A 20,637-nucleotide genomic window follows, 5' to 3' on the forward strand; every position below is an offset into this window, starting at 1 on the left:
TATGTAAAAAACCTATGAAAATTATATGACTTCGATGCCAATTCTTGATGGATATTCTTGATTCATGATATATAATTTTTGTGAAGGTTTTTCTGCTGTTTGAATGTGTTTTTGTTGTATGTTTGTGTATTGTGCCTAGTTGCTTGCTTTGCAAGATTTGTTCGTGAATAAATAATGTAAAATATGCTTAAATTCACTATTAAAATGCATGGTCTATCACATCCCTTTGATTCCCATTTTACAATCTGAGTTCATGTCTTTAAAATGTGTTAAAATATGAGGATTATAAGTCATGTGAACCTTGCATTTTGTAGTAGGATTTTAGCTCTATTTTGCATCATTTTCGCTATGTTTTGTAGTATTTTTCTTGCTTTTGTTATAGTAATCTTTACTTGCTTTTACTTCTTGATATTATCATGTGCCACTAACCCTTTTGTTTCATGTTTCTTAAGCATCCTATCCTCCATTTCCTCTTTATTTCTTGCACTTTAATTTTCATGCAAAGTTAGAATGTAAAGCTTAGGAAATTTTGTAATATTCTTCTTATGCCTTTAAATTTCTTGCAAGACCATAGCATGTAATTAGGGCATGATGTAATAAGGACAATGGACTCTAATGATGTACACCGGCACAAGCACCGACACATGCACACACACCACTTTAGGTATATAGCTAGAATATGCATGTTTAGATGTATGTTTAGGATTGTATGTTTAGATGAATGTTTAGGCTTTATACTTAGAAAAATCATTTTCCAAAAAACTTGAACAAACTTCACCTAAATCATTTTCAAAATAAACCTTGGGATCAAAATCCCATTGTATTTTCCCTTTTCATTTTCTTAATCAAAATTCAATGAAAATAATCATACTTGACTTCTTTTGCAAAATAACTAATCAAACCTCACAATTTCATAAATCTCATGCCCTTGAGGCCTCTCAATCTCCATTCTTCAAAATCCAATTTTCAAACTTAAAATCAACCAACAAAAACAAAAACATTTTTGGAAGAGAACTACGGTGGATTTGATCCCTTAAACGGGTACGTAGGCAAGGAACAAAATTCCTTCAATTCAATTAAAATAAAATTCAAACACATTCTTCTCCCTCCAATTCTTCACTTAGAACACCTTTAGGCTTAATATCATCTTTCAAAATAGCATTTAAAAATAAAGCGCGCGCGTAGAAATTAAAGACGGTTCCTATAGGATACTATAGTCGTTATGGGTGCCTAACACCTTCCCGTAGCGAAAACAACTCCCGGACCTCGATTCTCAAGGGTTTTGCTTACTTTTTCCCTTCCCAAGAAAAAATGAGATATCACCGGTTAAAAAGGTTCAAACGTAATCAATGTTTGACACCCGAAAACCAAGATAAAACACATGTTACATTCTAAATAATAATCTCTACCTAAAGGAATTTGATGCCAAGGCCCAAAGAGGGATCTTCTTAGGTTACTCTGAAAGGTCAAAGTCATACAGAGTGTATAATTCATAAACACTTTGTGTTAAAGAATCAATGCACGTCAAATATGATGACAAAGAGTTTGGAAGTGAAATTCCAGACCAAGATGAAAGTTTTGCAGAGATACAGTTTCCCGAAGATACTCCATAACCTGATCAGATAGCTGAATCTGAAGACAGTCCAGAAACTGAACCCACCTCAGAAGCACAAGATGAAGTTGCTTCTGATGAAGCTCAAGATGGCTCTCAGCAAGCTACTCAACCAAATAGTAAATTCAAGCACAAGTCTTCACATCCTGAGGATCTGATCATTGGAAAATAAAGATAGTCCTTGAAGAACAAGATCACATTTTAGACAAGAAGAGTCTATGATAGGATTGTTATCAATGATTGATCCTGCTACAGTTGATGAAGCACTTTTAAATGATGATTGGATGCTAGTTATGCAAGAAGAGCCCAATCAGTTTCAAAGGAATGATGTGTGGGATCTGGTACCCAAACCTCAGCATAAGAACATTATTGGAACAAAATGGGTATTCAGAAATAAGTTGAATGAACAAGGTGAAGTAACAAGAAACAAAGAAAGACTTGTTGCACAAGGTTACAGTCAACAAGAAGGCATTGATTATACTGAAATGTTTGCTCAAGTTGCAAGATTGGAAGCAATCAGGTTACTTCTTTCATATGCAGTTAATCATGGCATAATATTATATCAAATGGATGTCAAGAGTGCATTTCTAAATGGAGTCATAGAAGAAGAAGTGTTTGTCAAGCAACCTCCTAGTTTTGAGGATCTTAAGCATCCAGACTATGTTTACAAACCTAAGAAATCACTATATGGCTTGAAAAAAGCTCCCAGAGCTTGGTATGATAGACTAAGTAATTTCCAAATCAAAAATGATTTTAAACGAGGTCAGGTTGACACAATACTCTTTAGAAGGACTCTTGAGAAAGATATTCTTGTTGTGCAAATATATGTTGATGATATAATATTTAGTTCTACTACTGCATCTCTTTGCAAGGAATTTTCTAAGTTAATGAAGGATGAATTTGAAATGACTATGATGGGAGAGTTGAAGTTCTTCCTTGGAATTCAAATTAATCAAAGCAAGGATGGAGTCTATGTTCATCAAACAAAGTATACAAAGGAGCTTCTAAAGTAGTTCAAGCTTGAAGATTGTAAAGTAAGGAACACTCCAATGCATCCAACCTGCACTTTAAGCAAAGAAGATACTGAAACAAAAGTAGACCAGAAACTGTACAGAGGTATGATTGGTTCTCTGTTATACCTCACTGCATCTTGGTCAGATATTTTATTCAGTGTATGCTTGTGTGCAAGATTCGAATCATATCCCAGAGAATCTCATTTAACTACTGTTAAGAGAATCTCCAGGTATTTGAAAGGAACAACTAATCTTGGACTCCTCTATAGGAAATCTTTAGATTATAAGTTGGTTGGATTTTGTGATGCTGATTATGCTGGTGATAGGATTGAAAGAAAGTCAACCAGTGGCAATTGTCAATTTCTGGGTGATAATCTTATATCTTGGGCTAGCAAAAGACAAGCAACTATTGCTATGTCTACAGCAGAAGTATAATACATTTCAGCTGCAAGTTGTTGTACACAACTACTTTGAATGAAACATCAGTTGGAAGACTATCAGATTATTGCTAACAGTATTCCCATTTATTGTGATAATACTGCTACTATTTGTTTGTCTAAAAATCCAATTTTGCATTCAAGAGCTAAGCATATTGAAATCAAACACCATTTTATCAGAGACTATGTTCAAAAACGAGTTTTAGATATACAATTCATTGATACTGAGAATCAATGGGCTGATATATTTACTAAGCCTTTAACTGTTGAAAGATTTGGTTTTATAAAGAAAAATTTGAACATGCACTTTGTGTCTGATTAAAGCTTGCTTGCTCCTAAATAGGATTTTAGGTTCTGAAGTCAGTTCAGAAGTTGTGGTCCATCAGAAGCTCTTTATTGAGGTTCTGAGGAAAATATGCTTCTGATGATGACATCAGCATCTGAAGTCCAAAAGCTGGATTTTGTGCTTCTGAATAGCAGAGTTAGTGGAAACGCTAGAAGTTACTTCTTGGTAGCACCTGGGCTGACGTGGCTTATTTGTATTAGTGTATAACTTAAGAGGGCAATAATGATTTATAGCTTTAAATGTACTAAAAACGCGCCCCCGAATGTCATTAATGCTATGTTTGTTTGTCGTTTTTGAATTGCAAACGTTTTTACTCAAAACACTTAGTCAATTTACACACTACTCACTTCACAACAAACACTTTCTTCTTTCAACCTTTTCTTTGAGAAATAAGTGCCATCTATCTATCAAACCCTAAAACCCTAAATCTTCATCATCATCAATGGCATCATCTAGTTCGTAACAAGATATACCAGAATCAACATCCAACATGCAACAACAAGGTGCTCCAGAATCATCTTCACAAGAAGCTCATGCTTTTGAGATTGCTGGAAGAACGATGAAGTTGAAAGAGTGGGATTTGACTATTCAAACAGAAAATCCAGTTGATTTTATTTCTCTAGCACATCATGGGTACGACATCAGAAGCTATTATGAAGCACAAGATTTAATGGACTACTTCAATATGTTGAACGGGCCAACATATGAAGCGTTGGTAAGGCACTTCTGGGTTAGAGCCTCACTCTACATCAAGGCTGCTTCTGAAGCTGAAGAGAAGCAGAAGATTCTTTTAGACCCTACTTTGGCTGGTAAAACAAGAGAGGAAATGGGTTTGGAACCCTATACGTGTCTGGAGATAAGGTCAAATGTGTTGGGGATCCCAGTATTCATCTTTGAGAATGTTGGTGCTACAGTACTCAGAAAAGATACTTCTGGTAGATTTGATGGGTCAGATATACCCAATTCAAGGACAAGTCCATGGAAGCCAATTGTGAATGAGACCTTGTATGGAAAGAAGAAGGGAGGCAAGTATGCGGATCTTAGCATTGAAAAGAAGACGCTTCTGAAGATCCAAAACGAAAACCTACTTCCAAAAGGTGGAGGTAATGACCAACCTTCTCTGGCGCATAAAGTGTTTCTACATCACTTTATCAACAAAACCAGAGTGAATGTGCCTAAGTACATCATCAGGCACATGATCAAAGAGCTGTTAAATATTCAAGACAATGGCAGACAATGGGTGCTATATGGAAGACTTATCTCAGAGATTCTTCACCAAGGAGGAATTCTGAGAGGTATCAGTGAAGTTCAGATATACAATGACAGTCATCTGAGAACTGTCATAGGCAAAGTCATCAATGGAAAGACTCTTGGAAATATGATGTTGATTCCCAAGGACAGTTTCATAGAGCTACCTATAGATTTGAGGGAATCAGATGGAAGGATTCCCACCTATCTGCAAGCAAGAGCCTCTGGATGTTCAGATGTACTATATACAAGAACATTTTGCTCTCACTGGAAAGAAGATCAGATTGGAAGATGTTCCTAAAACCATATATGGTGGTGCTCTGCCAGTTGCTAAGAGCATAAAATCGAAGAGGAAGGCAACCTTTAAAGAAGAGTACTCGGAAGCTGAGAAACCTTCTAAGAAAGCAAAGAATGGCAAAGCTTCTGAGAAGCTTAAGATTGGTGGTTGTGCAATGCCATCAATAGAGGAAGAGGTTGAGGACCTGGACACAGATGTGGTCCTGAATAGGAAGACAAGAAGTGGCAAAACTGCTGCCTCTTCAACTGTGTCTGCTCCTGAGCGTTCTCAAGTGCCCAAAAGGAATAGGAAGCCTGTAATAAGGAAGCTGAAGGAGTCAACCTATGTGATTGAAGAATCTGAGGGAGTTGAAACTGCTTCAGAGTTGGTAACTAGAGAAGCAAGAAGGAAGAGGTCTGCAGATCCTTTAACCTTAGCCAAGATCAGGGAACTTGTTAAAGGTATAGAAGTTCATTCTTCATGCATTGTACAAGAAAATGCTAGTAGTTTGGCTCAAGAGGCTGTTAAAGTCACTGAAGATCTACAAGAGCTAGCATCTTCAGAAGCTATGAATTTAATGATGATGGAGACTGGTACTGAAGATGTCCGGGAGGACATTGCTGCTGGTTCAAAACCTGCTGCTCCAGAGTCTACCTCAGAGGCTGATAACTCGGTCAAGGGAACTCAGATTTCAGAACCCTCAATCTCCATCTCACCTTCATCATCATCCACTGATAGTGATGACATAACCATATATACCCTTCTTAAAACTACTTCAAAAGGCCAGTCATCGTCATCCAAGCTCCATAAAAAGCCTTTAAAACCTGTTTCTCCTTTTAAACCAACGTATCCATCTATTCAAGTAAGAATAGGAGAATTACTTGAGCTTAAAAGTAGTAGACTCCCCCCAAACCATCCTGATCAACCACAAATCATTCAGCCTCTCAACATGATCATACCTGACACTCCTGTTGAAACTTCATCATCTAACATAGGTGTTAACTTACAAAAAGCCTATGAAGTCACTTCTGAAGCAGTTGCTTATGAAGAAGTCACTTTAGAAAGCCCACAACAACAACCACCAACCCCACAAATACCACAACCTATTCAACTAGAGACCATTCCAGAATCTGTTATTGAGACAGTTGTTGAACCTTCTGTGTCTGTCTCAGATTCTGAACCAATTCGAAACCAAACCATTAGTGTTTTTAACCAACCTTTATCTTAAACTGATATTCAGATTCTTGTACAACCACCCTTAGACATCCTGAAATCTGAGTACTTTGAATCTGAGTTATCAAAGATCAACACTGAAATGAAAACTCTAGTGCAATTAAGAAGAGTTCCAACTCTATCTATTGACTATGAGGATCGTTGGACATCTCTGAAGAGCAAAACTTTTGAACTGCTAGATGTTGTAAGCCAAAAATGTCTTAGGATTCAAGCTGCTGCAGTGAAACGTCACTTGGAGAATATGCTTTTAGCTGAGCAAGCTACATGTCCAATTTTGTATCTAGCAAATGAGCCCTTCTATTTAAAGTCAGAGTATGTATCAAGAGAACCAAAGGTTTTCAAGATGTTGTAGCAGAAACTGGCAAAACAACAGGAAGAATCTAAGGCTAGGGAAGATTCGCTACTTCAGAGACAGTTAGCTCTTGAGGAAACTGTTAAGCAAACTGAGCTCCTGAAGAAGCAATCTGAGGACATTACTCGCATGATGGCGTTGATCCAACATTCACAACAACCCAACCCTTAGATGCACACCTTAGTTGTTTTGTGATGCTATTTGTTTTATGCTTCTGAAACTTATCTTAGCTCTGAACTCTATTTTTGTTTCTGTTAATATTGTATATCATCGCATGTTTGGTTATGCTCTGATTAATATTGTTCTTAAGATATGCTCTGATTAATCTTGCATTTATGTTTTTACTCTGAAAAAGGTTAATATGCTCTGATTATGTGCTTATATTGCTCTGAACCTTTTTTACTATATGTTTTTCTCATCTCTTCTTTTTGTTTATTTCTTTTTGTTAATGACAAAAGGGGGAGTATATGTGATAGTATTTAAAGGCTCTGAGCCCCATTAATGTTATTTGAAAATTACTTTGAAAAACATCTATCTTTATTACCTGAAAGGTATAAGCTCTGAACGGAAGAAGGAGTATCAAATTTCAAATAAAATTAATTGAACAATTCTTCTCATCTATAATCTACTTTTCATTTTGAAATATTATTACGCTTTAAATATTATTACTTTCCATCACTTTGACATATATGAAAAAAAAAACTGTGAATTTTCATCTCGTACGACTCTTTCAAAGTGATCGTTTTTTATATATCGCAATGGCCTATTCCATCTTTGATAATCGAAAAGAGTCGTTACAAGTGGTTTTTCCAATGCGAAGATATTATTATCTTGCTCAATGTTGTCCAAAGTCTTATCTTTTTTCGGAAAAAGATAAGAAATAAGATTTTCTTCGTCTTCGATGGAGCCGTTTTGTCAGACTCAGGGGGAGTCAGAGCTTACAAACCTCAGACTCTGAGCTTACAAACCTCAGAACCCCAAAATCAACTTGTTAATTAGATTAACAACAATTGATCAAGTTTTAAATCATATTGTTTGTCATCATCAAAAAGGGGGAGATTGTTGGAACAAAATGTATTTAACAATGAACCTTGAGATTTTTTATGATAACAAGGTATTAAAAATTGTCAATTGGACTAGCTAATATTTGTTCAAGTGTACAGGACCATAGACAAAAATTTATATCATACAAAGGTTCTGGATGAACAAAAGAGAGCTAAGAAATCAACAAAAAGGAAGCTTAAAGCATCTGAAGAGAAAGCACCCCTGAAGACAATAGTGCTCCTGAAAAGATGACATCATCAGAAGCTGAAGTTCATCAGAAGCAAGTTCATCAGAAGCAACCTCATCAGAAGCTATAATTCATCAAGATGAAAGAATTAAAGCTTCAAAAGATGTTTAATGGATTCAAAAGCAAGGCAGAAGACTTGGAATGTGAAGAAATAGTCATTTTGAAAGGATTTGGAGGCATTGGATGCTTATCTTCAAAAAGCGTTGACATGGTACAATTGTACGAAGCGTACAACCACTATCTCCACTACTTGCAGTGTCCTTGCTACAAGACAATAAAAACAGCTCTGGATACAGTTTGCCTGCAAAGATGTTCCTTCACAATGGGAATGAATTTGAAATTGATCATTCATAGGACAACAGCCAAATCAGGCAAAAGATCATTGGTGATTGATCAAGCTTCAAACGACTCTATTTTGATGTGCTGGCAATTTCACAACGTCTCTTTCAGACCTCTATATAAAGGAGTGAAGACTTAGAGAATGACAACAATTTCCAATAAGACTCTACAACTTACAAGTGCCAAAACTCTGCTGAAATTGTTCTACATTCAAAAGTTCACTTAGAATTTTTGTTTTCAAGTTCATATCTTTGAAATTCTAAAGTCTTAAGAGTATGTATCTGATTTGTATTGTGAGCACCCCTGATTGTATATCAAGTGTTCGAACTCAAACATATTCTTTGTAATCTTGTTTGTTTAGAAGTCTCTTGCAGTTGTGCTTGAGCATAGAAGTCTCTTGATTGTGTTATTGAGCATAGGAAGACTCTTGCAAAGTGTGCTTGAGCAAAGGAAGTCTCTTGCTGTGTGCTTGAGCAATTGTAATCAGATATTACATTTTAGTGAACTCTCCTTGGAAGTGAAAGGGGGACAAGACTACTTCCGGTCTGTGGAAGGAACTTGTATAATTGCTTTGTGTCTTTCTTCTTCTCTCTCTCTCTCTCTCTCTCTCTCTCTCTCTCTCTCTCTCTCTCTCTCTCTCTATTTTATACTCTGCATTTTAGTTCTGAACATCACTTTAGAAGCACTACTCTAATTGCTTCTGATCAGTATTTTCAGATAGGAGAAAATGAAGAAAAATCTAACACAATTCAACCCCCTTTCTTGTGTTTTTATCACCTTCAATTGGTATCTAGAGCCTTGGTATGTTGTCTTAACACTTAACAGTGTAACAAAAAAAGATCTAAGAAAAATATGTCTGGTGATACTTCTAGTTCAGGATCTGGTCACAATGATGTTCCATATGATTATGGTGACAACAAGAAATTTAACTCGGGAAAAGTTCCAAAGTTCAATGGAGATCCAAAAGAATTTTCTTGGTGGAAAACCAACTTCTACAGCTATTTCATGGGTTTAGATGAAGAACTATGGGACATACTTGAAGATGGTGTTGGTGACTTGGTTCTTGATGATGAAGGAGCTGCTATGGATAGAAAGAAACATACTCCTACTCAGAAGAAGATCTACAAGAAGCATCATATTATAAGAGGAGCACTTGTCATTGCTATTCCTAAAGTAGAGTATATGAAGATGAGTGACAAGTCAAAAGTAAAAGCAATGTTTGCTTCTCTCTGTGCTAACTATGAAGACAACAAGAAAGTTAGAGAAGCAAAGGCGTTTATGCTTGTTCATCAGTATGAGTTGTTCAAGATGAAGGATGATGAAACTATTGAGGAGATGTAATCAAGGTTACAAACATTAGTCTCTGGACTACAAATACTGAAGAAGAGTTATGTTTCTTCTGACCATGTTAGCAAGATACTAAGAAGCTTTCCTGTTAGATGGAGGCCTAAGGTTACTGTTATTGAGGAAGCTAAAGATTTAAACACTTTAAGTTTTGAAGATCTTATCAGCTCTCTCAAAGTTCATGAGATTAGACTTAATGAACATGAACCTGCCAGGAAGAGTAAATCTATTTCTCTACCATCTAAAGGGAAGTCATCAAAAGCTCTGAAGGTGGTTTAATTTGAATAAGAGTCATCTGATGAAGACTCTAGTGAAGATCCTGCAGAGAAGATGGCTATGCTTTCCAACAAGCTTGAGTATCTAGCAAGAAAGAACAGAAAGTTTCTGATTAAGAGAAGTGGTAGGAAGAACTTCAAAAGAGAATATCAGAAGGGTTGCTTCAACTGTAAGAAGCCTGGGCACTTCATTGCTAATTGCCCTGATCTTCAGAAGGAGAAATAAAAGGACAAGTCAAAGAAATCAAGCTTCAACACAAGGAAATTCAGAAAGCAGATCAAGGAGAGTTTAATGGCAACCTGGGAAAATTTAAATAGTGAATCTGGATCTGAAAAGGAAGAAGTTGATGATGATGCTAAGGTAGCTATTGGGTTAGTAGCTACTATGACTTCAGAACAGAACCTGATTCAGACTCTGAAGATGAAAATGAGGTATATTCTAAAATTCCCAGAGAAGAACTTGTTGAGTCACTTAAAGAACTCCTTACACTTTTTGAGCTGAGAACCAATGAGTTGAAAAATTAAAAAGAAAAATATGTTATTTTAATGAAACAACAAGAATCAACTCTATTGGATCTAAAAGCTTCTAAAGAAGGACTTAGAGGCTTTGACTTCATCTGTAAAACTTATGAAGAGAAGCTTAAGTATCTTTGTCAGAAGCTAAAAGAAAAATGTAATGGAAAGTCTTTAAGTAAACATGAGATAGCTCTTGAAGACTTTATTATATCTGGTATTGATAGAAGCAAAGTTGCTTTAATGATTTATAGCATTTACAGAAACAATAGTAAAGGGATTGGATTTTCAGGAGGGAAACCTAATGAAATCAGTCTCAAAGCATGTTGTGAATGCATCAAGGAAGGATTGAAAACCTTCTTTGTACCTGAAGGTGCTATGAATGAAACTGTTGTTCAGTCACCTGAAGCTTCCAGCTCTAAGGCTACGATTACATCAAAGCCAAAGAACTCTAAGCCAAAGGCAATGATAAACTCTGATTCCAAGGCTTCAAAGATAAAGATTCTAAAGAGATCAGAACCTATTCCTCAGAGTCTGATTAAACCTGAATCCGAGGTCCTGGAGTCTAGAGGTCAGAAGAACAAAGCAGTTAGTGCTCCTGGAGTACCAAAACCAATGGTTGTCAAACCTAAAGTAATGGTTAACCAGAAGCAACCAATTTTACAGCACAAGGTACAAGAAGTGAAGAGTAAAGCTTCCAGTACTAACCTGAAAGGACCCATAAAACAATGGGTACCTAAATCTGAATTGGTCAATACTGCAGATATGTCTAAGAGCAAAGATAAAACAAAAGTCATGGTACCTAGACAGCGGTTGCTCAAGGCATATTGTTTTATCTTGGTTTTTTGGGTGTCAAACATTGATTAAGTTTGAACCTTTCTAACCTTTGATATCTCATTTTTTCTTGGGAAGGGAAAAATAAGAAAAACCCTTGAGAATCGAGGTTCGGGAGTTGTTTTCGTTATGGGAAGGTGTTAGGCACCCATAACGACTATAGTATCCTATAGGAACCGTCTTTACTTTCTACGCGCACGCTTTATTTTTAAATACTATTTGAAAGTGATATTTACACCTAAGGGTTTACTAAGTGAAGAATTGGAGGGAGAAGAATGTTTGAATTTTTATTTTATTTGAATTGAAGGAATTTTGATTCCTTGCGTACGTACCCTTTTAAGGGATCAAATCCACCGTAGTTCTCTTCCAAAAATGTTTTTGTTTTTGTTGGTTGGTTTTAAGTTTAAAAATTGGAATTTTGAAGAATGAGAGAGAGGCCTCAAGGGCATAAGGTTGTGAAAATGTGAGGTGGTATTAGTTATTTTGCAAAAGAAAGCCTAAGTATGATTAAAATTCATTAAGATTTTTGTTTAAGAAAAGAAAAGGGAAAAATCAATGGGATTTTGATCCCAAGGTTTATTTAGAAAATGATTTGAGTGATGTTGTTCATGTTTTTTGGAAAAAAAAAAAGATTTTTCTTAGTTTCAAAGTACCTAGACATACATCTAAGCATACATTCCCTAAACATACATCTAAGGCATGCATATCCTAAACATACATCTAAGTATCTATGTGATGTGTGTGCATGTGTCGGTGCTTGTGTCGGTGTACATCATTAGAGTCCATTGTCCTTTACATCATTGGCCTAAATACATTCTATGGTCTTGCAAGAATTTAAACATAAAGAAAATTACAAAATCCCTAGATTTTACATACTAAGTCTTGTCATGGGAATTAAAGCCATAGAAATGAAGTGAGATGAGGAATGCTTATGAATGAATGAAACATGAAATGGAATGGTTAGTAGAATATGGCATGATAGAATAGAAACCATAAGCAAAAGAAAACACTAAAAAACTTGACAAAAGGTAATGAAATTTTTAACCTAAAAGTAGCAAAATTCACCTAAAAAAATTTACCATAACATCAAGACAAGTATATGACCTATAATCCTCATATCATGACAATTTTATAAAGGTTTTATCACACTCAATTATGTGAGAATTGTGAGAACACATTCAAGTCAAGAATTATGATATGCTTTAGGCATATTCGGCACTTTATCTACTAAACTAGATAGAAAAATGAATGTCCGTGCCAATTACCATTTTGCCCTTATTGAGGGTATTTTGGTAAAATAATTATTTGCCTTGCTTGCCCTATATATATGTGTAAAGAGAAAAAAAAAACAGAAAAAAGGGAAAAGAGAGAGAGGGTCGGGAAGCAGAGAAAGAAAGGGGATGAGAGAAAGAGAGAAACGATTTCTCTCCCTAAAACTCATGTTCTTCCTTCTTCTTCCTTCTTCCGTTTTCATTTCTGCTTCATCAAAGGTAGTAACAACCCTTCTTCTTTTGTTTTTAATTTTCATTTTCTTCTTCATCAAAGTTAATTTCTGGGGTTGATTAATTTATTTAGTTTTTCAGCAATCTAATGCCATGCATGTCTCAGATAGAATGAATTTTGTGTGTAATCTGTTTTATTTTTGTTTTAGCTTTTGTATTTTGGTGATTCTGGTTTTTTTTTGTTGTTGATTCTGTTTTTGGTGTGATTATGTTTTTGTTTTTGTTGTTTTTGGTTTCCTTTCCCTCATGCATGTAGAAATTTGATGAATTTAGAGTTAGGTTTTCATTTGGGGGAAAAGGGAATTTTTATGGTTTTATGAAATTGAGTAATAAACAGTAAAGTAATATATGTCCCAAAACATGAATTCATGATTATGCTTCTTTTTCATTGTATAAGTGATTATGCTTAAATTGTTTATTGACAAGTAGTTGTTGTAGATAGTGATCCTATGATAGAGATGGTTTGGATTTCTGACTATGCTATTGGGTAAGAGTTCATTTTCCAGAGATTTTAAATGCTCAGCTTATCTGTAATTGTAAATTTGTGGTAAGGCATTTATTGTCATTTCTGCAGATTATCTGAAATGTAAAGTGCATACAAGGATTGGTTATAGCAAGTGAAGAAGCTAAAAGCTAAATACATTGTAAAGCTGGGATTTTTTTTTCTGCTTCTGCTTGCTAGAGACAAGGGGTGTGTGATATATTCTACTATCGATGATTTGGTGAGCATACAAATTCTACTGTCATGTTTTGATGTAAACAATTAGGCTAAGTAGTGCTGCCGGCTCAAAAACCATAGTTGATGTCTATAGAAAGTATGACTAGGCATATAAGATGGTTGCCATTTAACTTGAACACCATAAATGAATGACTGATGCTTTTGTAGGTGCAATGTACAGAAATGAATGAAAGCACTAACTGATGCTTTTGTTTTGATTGTTGAGTTTGATGTTGATTTGTTTTTATAGGCTGCAGTTGCACATTTTCTAAATAGATATAAAAATGTGGCATCGTAATTGGATTTGTTTTAGGTTTTTCTTGATGAATATTTGGGTTTTGTTTTTGTTTCAGTACCATCCAGATGAGTGCAAAGGAAGAGATTGTGGGGCGCAGTTTTACTTGATCAATGAGGCTTATGATGTGAGTTTTCCTAAATTAAAACATTCTGACGATAGCTGATTAAGTTATAACATTTATGGTACTTCAGTGATTTACATTCTGGTCTGTTTAAGGCATTGTTTATGTTTTAATCAATACTGTTACTCATGCACAAGAAGCTAAGAACATAAAATGAGAAAGGTTTACAGTTATCTCTGAGCTATCCTTCATTGTTTTTGAGTGAAAATTGAACCATTGGAAAATGACAAAATTTAACACGAAATAGGCTCTGGAAGAACTTAATTTTGTTATTCTATGACTGAGAATTGAGTTAGAAGTTTGAGCAGCTGAAGTAAAAATCTGAACTGTTGTTGTTGGAATGTCCTGTCATATCTCTCTATTCATGCACCAGTTTGAAATGTGACTTATACCATTAGAAAGAAGACGGAAATTAACTTGAAATAGGCTTTGGAATTGCTTAATTCAATTATGTTATGATGGAGAAAACTGAGTTACAAGTTTCAGTTGTTGAATAAAAAACATGCTCTAATGTGGTTGGAATGAATAAATAATTCTAGATGTTGGTTCTTTGTTTGTTACTATAAAGAGAATATTATAGAGAATATGACAAATTTGTACATGTATATATTGGAGATCTGTCACTGGAATTTGTATATTTGAGGTAAGAACTGTTTGGTCTATTTGTTTGGATTGTGCATACACTGCAATTGGTTTAAAAAGTACTATAAATTCTGGATTTTATCTTTCAGTTGTGATAGAGGAGAGAAAAAGCTTTAACAATCTTAGTTATTTAATCGGGGGAATTCCCTGCTATTTCTCTGTTTGTTTATTTTAGATTCTGCATTTAACTTATGACATTAAAGCTTATGTATGATAGCAGAAACCTTGGGAAGATAGTAACTGAGGCATGTGCATTTAACTTATGACATTAGAGCTTATCTATCAAATAATGCAGGAAGATCAAAAAGCAATACTAATGTCATATTCATCATCATACTTACCTGATTATTTCCCTTAATTTCCCATTCTTTTTGATGAATCTGCAGGATTTTTTTCCTTCTATAGTTAATAGATCCTGTGAAAAATTGAGACCTGTTTGTTCTTCTATGTACATTTGTATCCTATGCACTATTGTAGCCATTTCAAAGTCATATTTTCTGTTGCATTGTCATCTTTATTGTTGTGATGCTATATGTTTGGTTATATCATTATTTTAAAAGGTCTTTGTACTTTTGTGGAATTGGTTTTGAATTTGTCTTATTTTTGTAGTATTTATATTTTATTCAATTTGAATTTGTCTTTGTACTCACAAAGTGTTTGAGAAAATGTCTCAATAAGAAAATGGATGATATTGTTAGTTTTGATCTCAAAATAAGAAAATATGGTTGAGTATCAGAGTGCTGATCATGAACAACAAATGAAAATACTCCGGCCTGCTCCTTTTGTGGAGGAGGTAATACCAATAATCATCTGTTTAGGATATCATCAGATTGGATTTCTTTATGCGAGTAATTTGTCTGACTCATCACTAATGTTCATTTTTTTTATCTTAGGTTTCTTATCCTTCAGCTCGACAAGCCTCTTGGTCGCTGGATGATCTTCCACGAACAGTAGCTATGTCTTTGCATCAAAGGTCCTCTGTGCAAGCATGGATTTTCATCCTTCTCACCAAACCTTACTCCTTGGTATTTCCTAAAAATTTTATACACATGTATAATGTTTCATTACTAAAATCCTGACAAGTATTATAAGAATGCATTTTTCCATTGAGCAGTTGGTTCAAATAATGGTGAAATTTCACTTTAGGAACTTGGGATGCGAGAAAGGCTGGTGTCAAAACCATTCAAGATATGGGACATATAAGCATGCTCATTACCATTTCAGGTTTGAATTTCATTTGTTAATGAGTTCTCATACTGTGCAATATTAAAAACCATTGGAGTCTTATAGTTGAGAATTTAATTTACACCTTCTGTTAGTCGTGTCACATGGAACCTTGATGGAAGTTTTGTGGGTATGTGATGTTTTAAAATATATTTTGTAGTTGTCAAACTCAATATCCGAAAAATTGGGAATTCATAAAGAATGAATTTTGATAGATAGAGAGTAGATTGTGTTTCTCCAAAAAAGTTGAGTGCTGTCATGATGAAATTGTGTTTCTCCAGAAAAGTTGAGTGCTGTTTGTTTTGGTGAATGAATTTTGGGAGATGGCTATTCAGTTCCAATTCAAGTCTTTTGCTTCAAGATTGTTTCGCCAAAGTCAAGTTATCATATTTATGTCATTTCTGATAATCCAATTCAAGTCTTTTGCTTCAAGATTGTTTTGCCAAAGTTAGGTTATCATATTTATGTCAGCTCTAATAATCCAATTCAATTATGTTACTTCAAAATTCTGTTATCATTTATACTCTATTTACTTGAAAATTGTTTTCCGACAACTTTGAAATGGATGATATTCTTTTATTCAAATTTTAAGTTCTGGTGGTATTCCATTTGATCATTTTGATATTTCTTTGCAGCAAGTTCATCTACTTCGATATGACTCATGGGATGAGATGCAATTTTGGTCTTAGATTTATTTCTTTACATTGATTGATTTTATTGGGACATTTACAATCCCTTTTGTTGTTACTAAGTGCAGGTGAAGAACAAAGATATGAAAATGAAAGTTAAATTCAAAATTTGAGAAGTTCGATAATGGTTCAAAGTATGTTGATGATGAGTGGTGAAGAGGTAAATTCCAAACACACAAACAAATAGGATCCCTTCTCTATGTATTTAATATGAGTGGTGAAATGTGATCATATAGAATGATTTGAATATATGATTGTTAGTATGTGGTTATGTCCCAACAACAAACTAGCTCTTTATAATGTTTTAAACTAATCAAGGGTTTGCAGATTTCTTGTGCCGATAACCAAATTCATATATTAAAGATCTCTTCTATGGAGATAATGAGGTCTATTTCAGGGATCAAGGTTAGTTCCTTTATTTGGTCTATTCATAATATTGTTTATGGGATCGATCATCAGTGCGTCTTGAAATATATTTGGCATGACACATCATTGTTTAGTCTTACAATTTTAAAGTCTCAAATGTCTATCCACCATCATTATAAATTTTCTACTTAATTAGGCATGAAAACTTGCATCACGTCGGTCAACTTTAAACACCATGTTTGATATTAAGAGTGACTTTGTAATTCACTTCCACAACTAACATGATGAGAATATATAAAAACTGTATGCCACGTATCCTTATTTGGTCTTACAATTTTAAGTCTCATAATTTTAAACACCATATTTGATATGAAGAGTGTTTTTAATTCACTTCCACAACCAACTTTGTTGAGAATATATAGACTGTTATGCTAAATGGACATTTGCCTTTTGAAAATGATCTTGCAAGAACAATGGGAAAACTGATTTTTATTTATCTATACATTACATGTTTATTTTGATAACATGCATAAGAAATGCATTTGTTGAAGGTTTGATAAGAACCTGACATTCGCTTTTTTCCAGCCTCCTTTGTCTTCTCAAGAAATATGTGAAAGTATTTCTAGCCAAGCAGCCGTTGACCGCTCTTCTGATTTAATGGCTCTACAAACAGATAATTATGGCATCCAATTCTACAGCTTATTTGCTAATCGTAGACTTTATGAGGTGATATCTTGATGTTCAATTTTCTTTATTATTATTAATTTGGTGTTTGGTCTGGTATTTCTAGATTAATTTATAATTACTTTTAGTTATTTAGTTGAGGCATTCCATGATGTTTCTCTATTTGCCTATTCGAGGTTCTGCTTTCAACCTATAAAAAAATATATTATAGGGATTAATTTGTCTTGGCTTGGTTGATTACGATATACAACTTGGATGCCTTATATATTGTTATTTTTTAAATGTACATGAGTCTTATATGTTGAAGTGAGTTGATGAAGAAAAAAATCAAAAGTATATTGTGACAATTAGAGTTGAGTTTGAGCTTGCTTCATTTGAGTTTATGAATTATATTTCAGTTTCCATAAGTTATTGGTTTCCGAAGTAGGATTTGTATTGTTTATTCTATACCAGGAAAGATGATTACAAATTGAGGCTTATATATTGTTTTTTTTCAAATGTACATGAGTCTTATATGTTGAGGTGTCTTGATGAAGAAAAAAAATCAAAAGTATATTGTGACAATTAGATTACATAATATTTGCACTATTTGGTCGTGGTGATTTTGTTAAAGAAATGTTCCTCTTCACATATCTCTTTGCACTATTTTTCTTGGAAGGCTTTTTTCCCGCACTAAACTAGCATTAGACAGCGAGGAACCAAAGATAATAACTTCTATTGTTGTAACCTTCATTAGCATTAGACGATGAAGAATCAAAGATAATACTTTCTCTATATTCTCTAACAAGAATAGTCGACAAATATTCAATTAGCAATGTAATCAAAAATCTCAATGAGGTATTACAAAGTGGTCTTATGATGAATTGGTATTTTTTTATACAGTGTTTTCAATGTTTAGGGACTATGATTATATCAAGGACCTGAATTTTTGCAACTGATCTTGGGTATGACTCTAGAAGTAGTTATTATAAAGTCAAAAGTTTCTGTTTATTTGATGGTTATGATTAATTGATGGTTTAAAAATTCTTTACATTGACGGTGTATATGAATTAAATCCGTAAATGGTTATATGATATTGCTTCAAAACTTTGAACTGAATTGTGTTATAAAGCAGCCTTATATTTAATATCCTAGCATAACATGGCAAGGAGATAGCAATTCCCAATTAGGATTTAGGACAGTACATTACGACAAGCATTGTATATCATCTCATAATTTAATCTAAAATAATTCTATATGATCATTTTTGCTCTTGCTGGTTGTTTGGCTGCCCTTAATGAGGTTAGGTTAATCTCCAATGGTAAAACATTGTCTTGACCGTATATCAGTTGATATGGAGTAAATTCAGTTTCAGTGGAATTAGAAATCCTTATAGCTCAGAATATCTCACCGTTTCATGCCATTTTCTGAGTTTGTCCTCGGTGTTTTTCTTTATCAAATCTACGATAATTTTGTTGGTAGTCTCTGCTTGTCCATTAGCCTACGCATAATATGAAGATGAATGAATCAACTTAATCCTAACTGCATTGAACCTTCATTAGCCTGGGATTGAATGAATCAGCTTAATCCTAAGATGAGGATGAATGTATCTATGATAATTCTGTCAGTAGCTTCTGCTTGTCCATTTGTCTAAGCATTCTTTTGTTACAGTGCTTGCTAAAACCTCCAGTGGAAGAAAGCACAAAGCCTATTGACGTGAAGCTTCATAGTGATTCGAGGGCAATTGGTCGCGCTGAATTTTATCGTCGGGTGCATATTTCATCTACTCTTTCTTTCCCCTTTAGTTTTACACATCATGAAATGTAAAATTGATGAATGCTTAACTGTGTAGGTGTTTGAAAAATTGAGTTTGATAGAACAACAGAAAATGGAATTGGAAAGACAACAAAAGGTACCATGTTTACCAACTGTCACATCTCAAATCAATAACTTCTGATTTTGAGTTACTGTGTTTTCCAACTTTCACATCTCAAATCAGTGTGTCCTAATTTTTAGTTACCATGTTTTCCTTTATCTAAAATGTTGATGTCTGTATATATTCCCTTACAGTTGGCTGAAGAGGAAGAGATTAGGAGATTGAGGAAGGAAGTCATTCCTAAGGCGCAACCAATGCCTTATTTTGACAGACCGTTTATTCCAAGGAGGTAATGGATGATCAATATCATAATGAACACTATTAAAAAATGTTATGAATTATAGTATATTTTTAATAGTTTCTTGGCATATCATTTTGTGATTCGGATATCGTGCAGTTACTGCATGTCTGCATGACACAATTATCCATCTTGGTCATTCGATTACAAAATCAATGGCAAAGATTATTTAAAGTTTATTTGATGAAAGGTGTAATGTGAACCGATCGATTTTTAATTGATTCCCGGAATCAGTTAATGTGTGCACTACAGTGAATCTGGATCCATTATTTTGTGCATCTTTCTGTCTCATTTGTATATTTTGATTTAAAGGTCAATGAAGAATCCAACTATACCAAAAGAATCGAAGTTTCACATACCTCACCATAAGAAGATCAAGTGCTTGACATTGAATGAAATGAGATCATACTCTTCATGCTTTAACTGAGAATTCAAAGGACTTTTACTGATGTGAATGTTGATGATTCAAGAGGTCATTTGCTTATGTGAAGAGAAATATTCAATTTGTATATGGACAAGCAATATTAGTTGCAAATTTTGGTTTTACCTTTGATCAATTGTATCAATTGTAGTGCAATAATTTTGTACTGCTAGACATAAGCAGATGGATTAAGGCAAAAGGTATCTTCTTTTCATTGAAATGAAATGAACTTACTTTTTTTTGGGATGTGAATTCATTGTTACTTTTCAATCTCATTATATAATAACTACAAGTCTTCATTTATCACAATGTCATATTTTCTATGCATAATTATGATTCTTAAAAGTTGGATAATTTTCATACATCTTTGTAACATATTAAATTTTCAAATTCAATCAAAATAATTGTTTTCCTTAATCTATCAAAAAGAGTTTTCCTTAATGTTCGCTATGTTCCGTCACATTTGCAAAAATCAACCTCACAAATATTTTTATTCACGATGTCATTTAATGATACGAAATATTTTTATTTCCTTTCTTCAACCTCGCAAACACACACACACACACACACACACACATTAGCGTTTAGAGTAACACTTTATGTGCATCTGTATGTTGGGTGTTCTTCTGTATGGTATTCTTATAACGAAATGCCACACCCAAGCTAAGGATCTGACTCCAAGTAGTCCTAACAAATGATGATTGA

At 34.2% G+C, this 20,637-nt stretch overlaps 2 protein-coding genes across 51 annotated transcripts; both read left to right on the top strand.

Annotated features, from left to right (window-relative positions):
• Window positions 1–3,898: 3,898 nt before the first annotated feature.
• Window positions 3,899–6,518, top strand: LOC146907364 (uncharacterized). Its single transcript, XM_085729090.1, has 3 exons — window positions 3,899–4,759; window positions 4,845–6,092; window positions 6,174–6,518. Exons 1-3 carry the CDS (start codon window positions 3,899–3,901, stop codon window positions 6,516–6,518), a joined length of 2,454 nt encoding a protein of 817 aa, XP_085585216.1.
• A 5,946-nt stretch (window positions 6,519–12,464) lies between these two features.
• Window positions 12,465–20,241, top strand: LOC146907365 (microtubule-destabilizing protein 60-like). 50 transcript variants are annotated; one of them, XM_085722734.1, is made up of 14 exons: window positions 12,465–12,604; window positions 13,046–13,103; window positions 13,191–13,338; window positions 13,688–13,756; window positions 15,132–15,188; window positions 15,289–15,420; window positions 15,510–15,619; window positions 16,255–16,468; window positions 16,636–16,713; window positions 17,260–17,400; window positions 19,009–19,107; window positions 19,190–19,249; window positions 19,408–19,502; window positions 19,824–20,241. In XM_085722734.1, the coding sequence occupies exons 8-14, from the start codon at window positions 16,433–16,435 to the stop codon at window positions 19,936–19,938; spliced, it is 624 nt and encodes a 207-aa protein (XP_085578860.1). In that variant the 5' UTR covers window positions 12,465–12,604; window positions 13,046–13,103; window positions 13,191–13,338; window positions 13,688–13,756; window positions 15,132–15,188; window positions 15,289–15,420; window positions 15,510–15,619; window positions 16,255–16,432; the 3' UTR covers window positions 19,939–20,241. The 50 variants fall into 50 exon arrangements, with proteins under 50 accessions (XP_085578860.1, XP_085578853.1, XP_085578852.1 ...); XM_085722727.1 differs by having other exon boundaries at window positions 13,055–13,103; window positions 15,901–16,468; XM_085722726.1 differs by having other exon boundaries at window positions 13,055–13,103.
• The last annotated feature ends 396 nt before the right edge of the window (window positions 20,242–20,637 follow it).

The sequence above is a fragment of the Medicago sativa genome, chromosome 7, assembly GCF_051527215.1.
Source record: "Medicago sativa cultivar Bolivia chromosome 7, Bolivia_mono, whole genome shotgun sequence".
In the NCBI taxonomy this organism is placed as follows: Eukaryota; Viridiplantae; Streptophyta; class Magnoliopsida; order Fabales; family Fabaceae; genus Medicago; species Medicago sativa.